The 14,237-nt window shown below is 33.2% G+C and overlaps 1 protein-coding gene across 3 annotated transcripts in view; it reads right to left on the bottom strand.

Annotated features, from left to right (window-relative positions):
* Positions 1–14,237, bottom strand: part of LOC106871830 (tether containing UBX domain for GLUT4) — a 145,983-nt gene that overhangs the window by 23,796 nt on the left and 107,950 nt on the right. For all 3 annotated transcript variants that reach the window (XM_052967059.1, XM_014918544.2, XM_014918543.2), the window contains exons 10-15: positions 12,390–12,414; positions 9,169–9,235; positions 8,087–8,159; positions 4,888–5,036; positions 3,365–3,427; positions 1,873–1,925 (exon numbers count right to left, since the gene is read on the bottom strand). In XM_052967059.1, the coding sequence (XP_052823019.1) occupies positions 1,873–1,925; positions 3,365–3,427; positions 4,888–5,036; positions 8,087–8,159; positions 9,169–9,235; positions 12,390–12,414 (430 nt within the window). The remainder of the gene's footprint in view (positions 1–1,872; positions 1,926–3,364; positions 3,428–4,887; positions 5,037–8,086; positions 8,160–9,168; positions 9,236–12,389; positions 12,415–14,237) is intronic.

The raw sequence follows: 14,237 nt of genomic DNA, 5'->3' as shown, positions 1-14,237 counted from the left end.
ATCCAAAGAGCATTTGAGGCACATAATGCTTTACGAGTACAAAAAAGGAAACTCTGCAGCCGAAGAGACTCGAAACATACACTCAGTTTATGGGAAAGAATGCTTGAATGAAAGAACTTGTAGAAGATGGTTTGCTAAATCCAGAAGTGGAGATTTCAGCCTTGAAGATGAAGATCGAACAGGATGTCCAGTTGAGTTTGATGATAAGCTCCTTGAGGCATTACTTGAAGAAAATCCTGCATTATCAATTAAAGAATTGGCAATAAAGCTTAGTTCAAACCATACAACTGTTCATCGTCAACTTCAACAACTTGGAAAGGTTCCTAAACTTAAAAAATGGGTGCCTTATAAATTGTCAGAAAGCAACTACAAATCTCGAGTTGACATCTGCTCTTCTCTCCATTCTCGCGAACTCATTTCACCCTTTTTGGATAGACTTGTGACTGGTGAGGAAAAATGGATCTTCTATCGAAATGTTAAACGTCGTAAACAGTGGCTTGGTAAAAGGGAAAAAGCTCAATCACAACAGAGAAGGTAACTTCATGGAAAAAAGGTTCTTCTCTCTATCTGGTAGGATTACAAAGGAGTAATTCACTTTGAATTGTTACCACCTAATGCAACAATCAATGCTCAAGTCTACTGTCAGTAATTAGAGCGTTTGAACCAAGCTTTGAAGAAAAAAAGACCTGCTTTAGTGAATCGAAAAGGAGTGATGTTTCATCAGGACAATGTGTGATCCCACACTGCAAAGATCACATCACAGAAGATCGAAGAGCTTGGTTGGGAAAAAATTCCTCATTCACCTTATCCTCCTAACCTTGCTCTTTCAAACTACCATTTGTTTTGTAGTTTACAGAATCATTTGGGGGACATAACTTTCACAAGCCAGGAAGAGGTCGAAACTGACATTTCAGAGTTCTTCGCTTTGAAACCAAAAGAGTTTTACATTGATGAGATTAAAAAGCTTGTAAATAGATGGAAGGAAGTCATAGAAAATCAGGGAAAGTACATTGATGATTAAATTTCAATTAAATATAACATTTGATCAATTGTTTTCTTTATTCAAAATTCGGACAGAACTTATGGGATAACCTGATATTTTCATAAACTGACATTCCAAAAGTTATACACATTAAAGAGATAGCAGCACTACGAGGCACTATACAAGTAAAGTGCTGTATATATTTATATCAGAAAATACAAAACCAAAAATCAAACATAGAACAAGGCACACAGAAGATCACTGAAGACATACAATATAAACTGACAAATATTAATATAAATTGTATAGGATGGTGCACAACTTCTGTATATCATTGTCTGATTTCATATAAATATAGATATCATTCACTACAACAATGGATCTGGTGCCTTTCATAGATATGTTTAAAAAATAGCAAAATTGGGATCTGTAAATATTACAATGTTCTCACATGGCTTTGTTAACATTGGACGTTTTTATTCATGTTTCCTAAGATTAACATAATTCTTCAGTTAGATAAAAATAATTCTAATTACCAGGAATGTAAACATAAAATAGAAAGAAATTAAGTCAAAACTGAAGCAGAAGTATTGTAATCATCATCATCATTTAATGTCCATTGTCCATGCAGGCATGGTTTGGACAGTTTGACCAGGGTTGGTAAGCTGAAAGGCTGCACCAGACTCCAGTCTGATTTGGCATGGTTTTCTACAGTTGGATGCCCTTCCTAATACCAACATTTACATTTATCTTATGCTCCTTTAAAATGGTAAAGAGTTAATTATGTTATAAATCTATAAAAGCTATTTTTCAGTCTAACAGATCAGTCAAAATGTGGAAACAGTATTGTAATACTGTAGCAGTTATATATTGATGTAGTAATAACTTACTGAAATCAAGTTTTCGCTCGTGTCTTTCAAAATTTGCTTTGGAGGAGAGATATCTGTCAATAAAATTGTCTTAATTTAATATGCAGTTGGCACATGAAAGCAGTTTTGTGAATTAAACATTTATATCAGTTCAAATATGTTCTAAACATTTGTTTTTATTAGATTTTCTATAAATGTGATTGTAACAGAGCAAAGAGAATAAACAATTTATTTTAGATTTTTATTGAAATAAAAAAAAAAGAACTTCTCAAAAGCAAAACAATCAAACAACTCACACAAAACTGCTTTAGAGTACAACTAAAATCTCACTGAGCAGTATTCATTGTGTCATCAAATAAGACATTGCTATGAAGTGGTTTAAAGATGGCTAAATGACAATGGATTTCACTTCAGCTATGAAAGCTAACAAAACACCTATCAATTATGGTATTTAGTCATTAATTTTTACATTTGCAGTTCAAATAATTTTGCTTATCATCCTTCTGGGATCAATAAAATGAAGTACCAGTCAATTATTGGAGATCAGTTTAATCAACTATCCTCTCCTGATGAATGCAAGTCCTTCTAGCAATATTGATTTCAAATTTTAGGATGAAAGGCAAAGTTGACCTTGGTGGAAATTGAACTCAGAATGTGAAGACAGCAAGCTGGCAGAATCATTAGCAATATTAGAAAACATTTAAAGTAATACACTGTTTATAGAGGTCGCCTGATCTGTGGTGTATAATGTAGAACCAAGAGGACTGAATCTCTGAAAAGTAAATATCTCTAGGGGTGACATTAATACAGCACAGGCAGTTTGTTTATTTTGGTATCATTAGTCATAGATTTCCAAGAGGCCAATCATTAGTTCATTTTATTTCTGAGTCAGAGTATAAAGGGAACATTTCGCCATGTGAAAGGAACTTCTTGTAAAAGAATGTTTTTATTATATTTTTTTCTCATCAAATTTATATCTTATATTGATAAATCAACAAATGATACACATGATATGGTAGAAAACACTTGCCCAAAAGTATAGTGCAACTAGGTGGTCCTGGTTTGAATCTAGAGCCCACCACACAGCCACATATACAAATCATGGACCAATAGGTAAGCACGCTCTATAGTCAGCTAATGGTGTATAATTTACCATCCATATACATAACTGTATGTAGAACTATTAAAATTGCATACGAGAACAACTCTAGTTCTCTAGTTCACAAGAATTACAACTAGTTTCAAATGAAAAATTACTTCTGTGTTATAATTTATATACAATGTAGTGTGCTTAATCTGAGATTAAAAATCCTTATGTGGAAAGGAAACAAGGGTAGGATTATCGTTAGCAGTGAAACTGTATTATGCTGAAAGGCTTATTCCAGCAAGAATGCTTAACACACTATAGTTTATATAACAATAACTTTGTTCAAGTGATCAAGTGGTAGAATGACGCTCACACATACACACAGGAAAGTAAATGAAAAGACAATAATTAATTAATTATACTTACAGAGATGAAATACTGTCTTACTATCTTCTAAGTTGTCTCTCACAAACTGATGTAAAGCAGCCACTGTAACATTAATACATAATTACACTGATTAATATCAATAAATTATGATTACAGTAACAGAACTTGGTATTATCTATGATTTATTTCTTTAATATATCTTCTGAGCAAACCGTGAATTATTTTTATTTGTTTCCAAAGAAACAAATACAAACCAAATATTTCCGTAGTCAATATTTATACATTCCTGAATCTTTTGCCTTAGTTCAATAAAACAAAATATTTCTGAATATGTAATAACCCCTTAAATGGTCATATGTTTCCTTGATGATCTATTTAGGTGTCATTCCTCTCATCTTCACAGTTAAACACAAATACTATTTAATAAATGTGCAACCAAATCAGATTATCAAACTTACTGCTGATAAATTTTAAGGATATTGTTTCTAGAAAATAATGGTTTGGGGAACTATTCCAGGAATCTAGAACAAATGAAATGGATTTCTGGTTCTAATTTACATCTTTACTTGACTTAAAACAACCCTAAATACAAATTGTAAATGCTTTGAGTGTACTTGTATATTTCTATCTTGTCAAGAGCTGTTCCCTACTAATTTGTGCTTAAAGAAACACTCATGAATCCTAGTATCATCATTGGTAATTTTTCATCAATTTTTCTTCCTACATGACATCCTCTAACTCAAAGTAAAAGAGAGAAAATGAATAACTACATAGTTACCTAATTTACTTTTATTTTCATTTAAAAGTTTACTTCAGTTTTATTGCACTTTATAGACTACACAATTATCCACTTGTTGCAGTAGAAAATATAAAATACATATCTCATTCTATGCTAGATTATTACCTCCGCCTTAGCAAAGGGGGAGGTATTGTTTTCAGTCGTGTTTGTTTGTCCGTGGACAAGATATCTCAAGAACCACTGGATGGATTTGGATGAAACTTTCAGGGATGTTTGGCCTCGTGACTGGCATGAACAGATTATATCTTGGGATCGATCTGGTACAGGACAAGGATTCTGGATTGATTACAATCTTACGTTAACTTTCAAGTTTTTCTCAATTATCTCCCTATACGCTGTAACTATTTTGAATGGTGAATTTGTTAACTTTGGTTTGTTATTAGATAAGGATAAACTATTTATTACTGTTACTAAATTTTCTACAGCCACCTTCACATTCCATGACAACCATTGGGATTGATCAGGTACCAGACAAGGATTCTGGATTATTTTTCCATTTTTTTTTAAACTTAATTTTTAAGAGCGGTCGGGTTCATTTTTAGTATTCTTGTTTGTGAGAGCAGTCAAGTTTATTTCAGATATTCTCATTTTAAAAATCATCTCTGGCTAATCGTTGAGAAAACATTGGTGTTGCCTTGGCGGATGTTTGCACTCTCTGAGTGCTCGGTATAAATACATTTATTTCTGTATTATTAACTTTATACTGGATTATTTGACAAGTACTATTTAAAAAAAAAAATTCTAGAAATAAAAATCTACATACCATCTTCTCTAGGATGGAATGTTCCCTGCAATACCATACGATCAGGAAAATGTATTCTTATAGTTGCTTTTTTGTATTTTGCATACTTTTGAAACAGTTTAGCTTCTTTTGCAGATTTTGTCATTAAAGGCACGTTTTCAAGGTCTCGGCTGTTCATATTAAACACCAAAATAAATGGTAAACAGAAATTAGTTTTCATGTAACAATATATTTTAAAATGTATATTTTAAATGTCTAGATGATATTCAGTAAGCCATTTGAGGAAAGTATTTCTTAGAGCCAGAACAGACGTTTTCCTTTCATTAAAAGAAAAAAAAATTAACAATTTCATTAAATATTATTCTTTGCTATAAATATTTAAATTGCATTGTATTTTTATTCAAGAACTTGGATATCTCAAAGAATTACCATAAAGAAAAATTACTATGAACAAACTTTATGCAATGTAATTTCTGTGAAGAATCAGTGAAATGTAATTTAATAAGCATTATAGTTATTTTAAGATATTATGAGACATAATAATAATTTTAAATATTCAAAAATATTAAGTTGGAGAGACATTTATTTAGCAGCTGAGTGCTTTGGTACAGTTTGCACTGTAGCAGTACAGGAAAAGAACAAAGCCCACAACTCCTACAAGACTACTAATCAAAATGATGTTTTCATTATTTACAAACTGCCGCTGATCCTTCAAGTCCCCTACCACAAGGATTTGTTGACTTTGTAGTAACTTCTTACTCCTACCTCTCAACCATGATAACTCCATAAACACTACTATCAAAGAAAAATCTTCCACATTTGTCTACAACTCCACACTGCACACACTCAGCAAAGCTGCTGTCTCATCACATTTCTGGTCACTCAAAGCCAGTAATGCCACCAGCCCTGACAATGCCCTTTCATTTGTCTTCAAATGATCAAAGTAGAGAAAGTTCATATCAGCATTAGATGTTTCAATCTTTCTCTCTATGTAGAGCTAATCCAATCTTTGGAAACATACTAGTATTCATAAAAAGGCAAACTTTCTAACCTTGCCAACCATTGACCTATTGTTCCCACTATTTCTCTCACTCATCATCATCACCGTTTAACGTCCGCTTTTCATGCTAGCATGGGTTGGACGATCTGACTGAGGATTGGTGAAACCAGATGGCTACACCAGGCTCCAATCTGATTTGGCAGAGTTTCTACAGCTGGATGCCCTTTCTAATACCAACCACTCTGAGAGTGTAGTGGGTGCTTTTACGTGTCACCCGCACAAAGGCCAGTCAGGCGGTACTGGCAACGGCCACTATCTCATATAAAACATGATGGAAACAGCTGCAAGCAATAATCTCCAATATTTCAAGTCACACACTCTTTCTCTCTTCATTGACTACGGCTGTTTTTTTTAGACTCCGGATCTAGGAATCTGCTCTCCCATATTACAAATGGTACTTTGTCCTGAAGATGTTCAGCAAAAGTAATGTTGCTGCATTGGGCATCAGCAAAACCTTTAACCATTTCTAGCATGAGAGATTATGCTTACTGTATGGAAACACAAAGGATGATTATGCTCCCCAATACCCTTCCAGTTCTCATTCTTACTTATAACACACAATTCTTTAACCGTTAACACATAAGCATTACCTTACCAAAATACAACCTAGATATCTCACACCGAACCAGCAATCCTCCTTGAACAAAGACATGAAAAACCTTCTTCATCAAGCAACAAGACAATCTAGTCTCCTTCAAAAGCACAAAACAAAATCACTGGCCATATCAAAGAAACAATCTTGTACTTTGCTTTCTCCAAGACTGAACCATATGCAATCAAAACCCCTTAAAATTGCTACAAATACCCAATGAATCTTCCTAGTGGCCCCTATATATATATATAACATAGCTGAATTTGTATCCCAGAGACTAGACATCCCCTTCAGGGTCAGAAAATACTTCACTTCTGATCAATAGTTGACCCTCTACAAAGTAAAACCCATATTGGAATACTGCCCCCCACATCTAAGACACTCACAAACATTAGACCCCCTACTATCATCAATAGAAATGCCATCCAACTGATTCACCAAGACACTACAAAAGTCTGATCTACAGATATGCTGTCTCATCACTCTATTCTCTCACCATTACAACAATGTTCCTCTGAATTAGTTTCTTACATGCATTATCTCCTTCAGATCCACCTGCCACCTCCTGTTATATCTCTGTCCCTAATTCTCATACTAACAACTCCTCCCAACCCTTCCTCTTCACAATGTCATCACTCTGGAATTCCCTCTCAGTCCCTATTTTTCCTGCAGATATTAACTTACTGAAGTCTGAACAACTGTTTAAACTTCATTAGTCTTGGCTGGCCTGCAAATGTAGGCACTGGTCTTCCTCAGACTAAGACATAAGGAAAATATAGTTTATTGCTGAGATTATCCACATATCCCTATACTTAACATTGTGACTTTAAATGAGATAATGTGATATGGTTCTCATGATACCCATAGACAGCACTGTGCAAATTTGGGTAGCATTGAAATTTCTGAGATACTTAGGTATCAAGTCTTGTTTTTACTTTAAATCCCAATATAATGAAAAGGGAATATTATAATATATTAGTATATTATATGATTATATTGCTTTCTAGATTTACTTAACTTCAGTTTAATTCACTGAAAAACAAGGTTTTTCCAAAATAAGTTGGAGTAACCTTGCAGTGACTTAGTCTTAGATATACAAAAAAACAGGATGGTCATGGTTTTGGTCAATCAGAACTGAGCTGGAGTTAAACAGCAACAACTTAGAATTATTTTGTTAATTCTAAGAAGTCTATTCCAGCTCCAGGACACCTATACCTGCAAATTATACAAACATGAAATAAAGCTATGTGAGACACAGGTCTGGAGAAATATATATGGAAATTAGAAGTTATACTGTTTAACTCTTTTAGCATTTAAGCTGGCTACACCCAGCTCAAATAATTGACCTAGTTTATGCTAAAGCCAGCTAGATCAGGCCTCTCACACTTACCCTACTGAGTCATAACAATAAACAATCACATCATTGAAATCTTGAAGCTATGAGATAATGCATGATTAATTCAAAACAACATGAATATGAATTACACTTAATTGAGTTATCTGAAAGCTAAAAGGTTAAAAAAATAAAATAAAAAAAATAATCAAAATTTATCTATTTATTAACTCACAATCTTTTCTGAAGATCAAGCATCATAGTCATCACATCTGCTTTTGTAACCTCAAAAAATTCATCAGGAGGATCTATAATACAGACAGTGTCATTTTTACTCCTTTCTTGTACATATGTTTATATAAGTACACAATCTATGCTATTTCAATTAATTTTGAAAATCAAGTTTTTGGAGGGAATTAGTAAACTAACTGTCCTAATTAAGGTGACACTTGGAATGTATCTTAAAAGGTTCTGATATTAAACTATAAAATGCAAAGTTTTAAATCTGAATACTTTAAAACAGGAAGTTTTGTATCATGGAAAACGAAGAAATCTCTGGTGAGTTGATATCAAAAATTGCTTAAAATAGTGAAACTTTATGGTAAAGGAATGTTTTTAAAACAGATTAATAACATTTGAATAAAAAGGTAGCAAACTTTTAAATTGAATTACTTACATTAAAAAAAAAAAAGATTATTTTTTAAATAGTCATGAGATGAAAAAGGCCCAAGATATCTGGCACCACACTAGAAGTGTTAAGACTGCATCCTCTGGTAAAGAGGATTGGCCTGCAAGAGTCTGTGCTGGTGCCACACACAAGCACCCATGCTGGTGCCATGTTAAAAACATCCAGCTTACACAGTAAAGTGGTTGGTGTTAGGAAGGGCAGCCAGCTGTGGAAATCAAGCCCCAAAAAACAAACCTGGTGCAGCTCTCTGGCTTGTCAGCTCTGGTCAAACCATCCAACCCATGCCCGCATGGAAAACAGAAAGATGATGATGATGAATATTCCAAGATAATTATTGGTAATTATCTATCTCTAAGAGACGAAAGGCTAAGCTAACCATGTATGAATTTAAACTTAGAATGTACAATATTTAGTTTCCTCCATTTATATTTGAAATTTAAATGTAGCAAGGTAGAAGTTTTGCCTTTCTTCCTTCTGAGGTTGATAAAAAAAATATTACTCAAATAGTAAGGTCTATCAAGTAAAATGTACTCCTATTATTTTTTTGTATTATTTGTGGCATTGTTTCCTGTATAAGCAATTACTATTATTACAACCTAGAGGAAGGGGAAACATTAATATTAACTTACCTTCATATGTAGTTTGTTCTTTTTCCTTTTCACCTTGATAAAAGATCAGAGTATTTCGTTCAGGTATCTGTAAGTCAAAATGAGAGACACAATGTATATACATATGTATGCATGCGTGTGTATATATATGTGTGTGCATGTGTATGTGTGTATATATATATATATATATATATATATATATATATATATATATATATATATATATAAATAATTGCAGTATAGAAGATGTTTGTAAGCCATTTAAGAACACACAAAAATCGTTAGTTTCATTTAATATTTTTGTCGTTCTGAAACCATGACCTATTTACTAACAAAACTTCATGCTGCATCTAAGAAAGTAACAGTTAGTTCATGATATATATGTTTTTATGTATGTGTGCATGTATGTATGCATGTGTACATGTGTATGCATGCATATAAGCATATATGTATGTATGTACATATGTATGTATATATGTATTTATGCATGTGTGCGTCATCTCTACGAAATGTCCCCACTCTGTTCTATTTTATTTTTGTTTACTGCTTGTGTTGCATATTACACGCTTTCCTCTTTTTCACTTTTTGGTCACCTCTTTGTACATTTGCATTGTCACCACTTGTACAGAGGCGATAAAAAAAAACAAAAAAAAACAAACAAACCATATAATATGCAACACAGGCAGTAAACAAAAATAAAATAGAACAGAGTGGTGACATTTAGTAGAGATGATCTGGAAGTTGTTGCTCTTTGATTACTATTGCATACAGCAGTAGCTTTCTTCAGCTGAATACGTGTCATTGATTGCTTAAAATTACCCAAATATGACAACTTTAATAAGAAATAACTTCTAAAATATCAAATTTTGTCAAAAATGTTGAAAGTAAACTATGTTCAGCATAAGAAATTACACCAGTATACAAAGTATCAAACTGTTTAGTTAAAAAAAAAAAAAATGTTTCAATCTGTGAGCGAAACTGAAGAGATCCTATACAACTCTGTTGAAGGTTGTACATATATATGTTCCTTTCACCACCATCTAACGGTGAATGGATACAATGTCTTAGATACATACATGCAAATATAAACCTACTTATACATATGTACAAGCACACACAATCATATAAACACATATATACATATAATCTTACAGAATATGCATATATGTGCATACATACATACCCATACGTACATGCATATACACACTCATACACATACAAATACGCACACGCTAAAATACACATACGTACATACATATTAATCTATGTACATTCATACGACTAAATATAATTACATAAATATATTTCAGTATCATACCTCTCAATATGTATATATGGATTTCTACATGTAAATGAGAGAAAGAGGTGATTATGAATGGGTACTCCCAGGTGGAATCAGAGTGTTACCCCATTTGGAATAACGGTTGAGGGTGGATTTGTATTCCTGTATACAGACAGCTTCGGTGACTTGTCTCAGCATTGCATCAGTGGTATGTGTAGATAGGATGTCTAACCTAAGTCTCCCTAAGGAGCCATTGTGGCAGTCTACAGTATGTTGATAAAAGATGGAGTTTGGTTTTTTTCTCAATGTAGTTGTCCATGTGTTCTTTGAACCTGTCATTGATGCTTCTAGATGTCTCACCAATATAGGACTTCAAGAGAACCGTGCAAGTCCCTTCCTGGCACTTAATCTGGTATACAGTGTTATTCGTTTTGCAGTTCATATGTGGGTTTGTAGAACATACTACACAATTATTTTGACACATGATTCTATCAAATGGGTATGACTTACTTAATATAGATTTGATAGTCCTACCTGTCTTTTCTACAACTTTGATCTTAAGGCCAGTTGTGCGTAAAATTTTCTTAAATGTCCTACTTAACTTGTTCATAGGTGTAGCATCAATAAACAGTACACTGTGAAAATTCTTATCATACCAAGTACTATTTTTATTTCTTTTGTTGGTGTCTCTCTCCAACCTATTCCAGAACTTGTTGTGGTATAGTGGGCATATACCGCTTTCATCATCTCTTAAAATGTATTCAAATCTTGTTTCCACTCCTTTGTACACTCTGATTCTATCATACTGTGTGTAACTGGAATGTTGCTGGATGTGTTGTCGTTCTTGTGGTTGGCATAGTGGGGATATGTTCTTCATTGCTCTAAGTCTGCCATAAGGATGTTCATTTTGGTAGTACCTGACACTGTTGAGTCACTACAGATTACCAGTGGCTTAACCATAGGCTTATAATAGTGTGAATGGAGTAAACAGAGTTTAACAGTTCTGTTGAACATAGTATTTTCTATCCACAGCTCTAGGACAGATAATCTATTTCTGGGGTGTTTAGAGGGGTAGTCTACAGTAACCTTTAGTCAACTATGTGTTGTATAATTGTAATTATCTGTTCTTCATTCAGTATATTGTTCATATGTGTATTTCTTTTCACGACAAGGTTAATGTCGTTGACGTATCGAGAGTACATAGCTAAGTGGATGTTACTAGTTGCTAGGCACTGCTTCAAAAGACTGTCTCACCATACCATGAAGAGGTTGGCAACATAAATGGCAATCCCTACACCAACAACACTGTCTTTCATCTGTTTGTATAATTATTAAACTTAAAATATAGTTTTTAAGAGTGGTTCTAAGGCTGGCACTGATAGCATGTGTGACAGTAGTTCTGATGGCTTTACATGTCGCTGCACGGGCGGTTTTACATGTCGCCACATGGGCAGTTTTACATGTCCCCACACGGGCAATTTTACATGTCCCCGCACGGATGCTTTTACAAGTCACTGCATGGATACTTTTACATGGCACTGCATGGACACTTTACGTATCACCACATGGGCATTTCTACGTGTGTTGCTGCACACGTGCTTTTACATGTTACCACACAGGTGCTATTATATGTTGTTGCACGGGCACTTTTAGGTGACATCGCACAGGCACTTTTACTTGGCAACTCCAAATCATCAAATCTTATTTTAAAAAACAAATTTTCACAGTAACCATAGCCCTAAGAATATTGAATTGCAAACAAATTAAGCAATACACTCTCTTACTCAGGGTGCTCTTTGAAAACTCTCAGTTGTTGGAGTTGAACAAGTTTTAGTGCTCAGAAAAGAAATAACATCATAAAAAGAAAACCTTTTAAATAGAATAAATAAACTAAACAGTAGCAAAGTTATTTCAATAAAGAGAAAAAAAAAAAAAAAAAAAAAAAAAAAAAAAAACTTACCTCAAAATCATCACTTTCTTTATCACTAAAAACAAAAAAAAAATTGTAGAATAAAAATATTGAGTAAGTTAAAAATACTTATGTCAACATGAGTGAAAAAGCTTTTGTAAATTTTGGATATTTGCATATGAATTGGAGCAGTCATTTTTTGGCATGATAATCTTTCAAGAAACTTATTTATAGCTAAACACAAACAAGCATTATTGTGATTTATCTATACTATAAAGGGCAAATTTTCTCTGTGTGTGTGTATGTTTAAAATTCATACATTTACACAATTCCAAATTTCTTCGATTGAACAATCGCAATTAATATTCTAAATACAATTTGTTAGGTCACTGCGTCATTTTTTCACTCCAAAAATTTCCTAATAATGAATAAAATCCATAAAACTACAGCAGTAAACATTTTCTCCCTAATAAAATCTAATTTCCTCTTTCTAATACAAATCCTTTCAACTCCTACTTTCTCTTATGAACATTTACGATCAATCCAACAACAAATACAAAAAGATCAAAACTGAAACAATCACATTTCGATACTCTAATGACAGATACTAAAACTACATACAAAATTACTTTGCCCCTCTAAAATTAACTATTTCTATTCCTCTTACATATCGTTTCAATTACTACTTTCTCTTATGAACGTTTACGAACGATCCAAGAAAAAAGACAGAGAAACGAAGGAGAGTGAGAGTCAAATAAACAGACACACTACCAATCATACGTAAATACACACATATATATGTACCTATGGTTACCAATGACCTCATTCTAATTGGCGGGAATTGTAAGTTTACTTTCCATTTCTAATTCCGTCCTTCACCATCAAGACATCTTTCTCAAGTACGATCAACAAACATTTATTCCCAACAAACTGTGAGTTTTTGTCAAAATCTTTTCATAAATCTTGAGATTAACACCCGCATCATTACCTACCTAACCCTAACAAACCCTAACCCTAACACTGTAGTGAAAATCGTACGGGTGTTAATCTGAAAATTTAACAATCTTTTTTAAAACACTTTTACTTACTAACATCTTTTTTATTTAGTGTGTGTGTTGCCCATATATATATACACTTAAGACTTAGTTGTGGGTTGGGAGTTTGATCGGCAGAGGTCATTATTATCATTATTTATTTATTATTATTATTATTTAAAATTTTTCCCACAATGGCTGCTTCGGGCAGGTGGAGAATAGTCGATTATATTGACCCCTGTGTAAATTAACTATTTCTATTCCTCTTACACATCGTTTCAATTGCTACTTTCTCTTATGAACGTTTACGAACAATCCAAGAAAAAAGACAGAGAAACGAAGGAGAGTGAGAGTCAAATAAACAGACACACTACCAATCATACGTAAATACACACACATATATATGTACCTATGGTTACCAATGACCTCATTCTAATTGGCGGGAATTGTAAGTTTACTTTCCATTTCTAACACTGTCCTTCACCATCGAGACATCTTTCTCAAATACGATCAACAAACATTTATTCCTTACAAACTGAGTTTTTTTTGGAAAATCTTTTCGTAAATCTTGAGATTAACACCCACATCATTACCTACCTAACCCTAACACTGTAGTGAAAATCGTACGGGTGTTAATCTGAAAATTTAACAATCTTTTTTAAAACACTTTTACTTACTAACATCTTTTTTATTTAGTGTGTGTGTTGCCCATATATATATACACACTTAAGACTTAGTTGTGGGTTGGGAGTTTGATCGGCAGAGGTCATTTTTATTATTATTTATTTATTATTATTATTATTTTAAATTTTTCCCACAACGGCTGCTTCGGGCAGGTGGAGAATAGTCGATTATATTGACCCCT

Source organism: Octopus bimaculoides, chromosome 4 (assembly GCF_001194135.2).
Source record: "Octopus bimaculoides isolate UCB-OBI-ISO-001 chromosome 4, ASM119413v2, whole genome shotgun sequence".
NCBI lineage: Eukaryota > Metazoa > Mollusca > Cephalopoda > Octopoda > Octopodidae > Octopus > Octopus bimaculoides.
The sequence above is the reverse complement of the archived record's forward strand: the minus strand, read 5'-3'. Positions and strand labels throughout refer to the sequence as shown.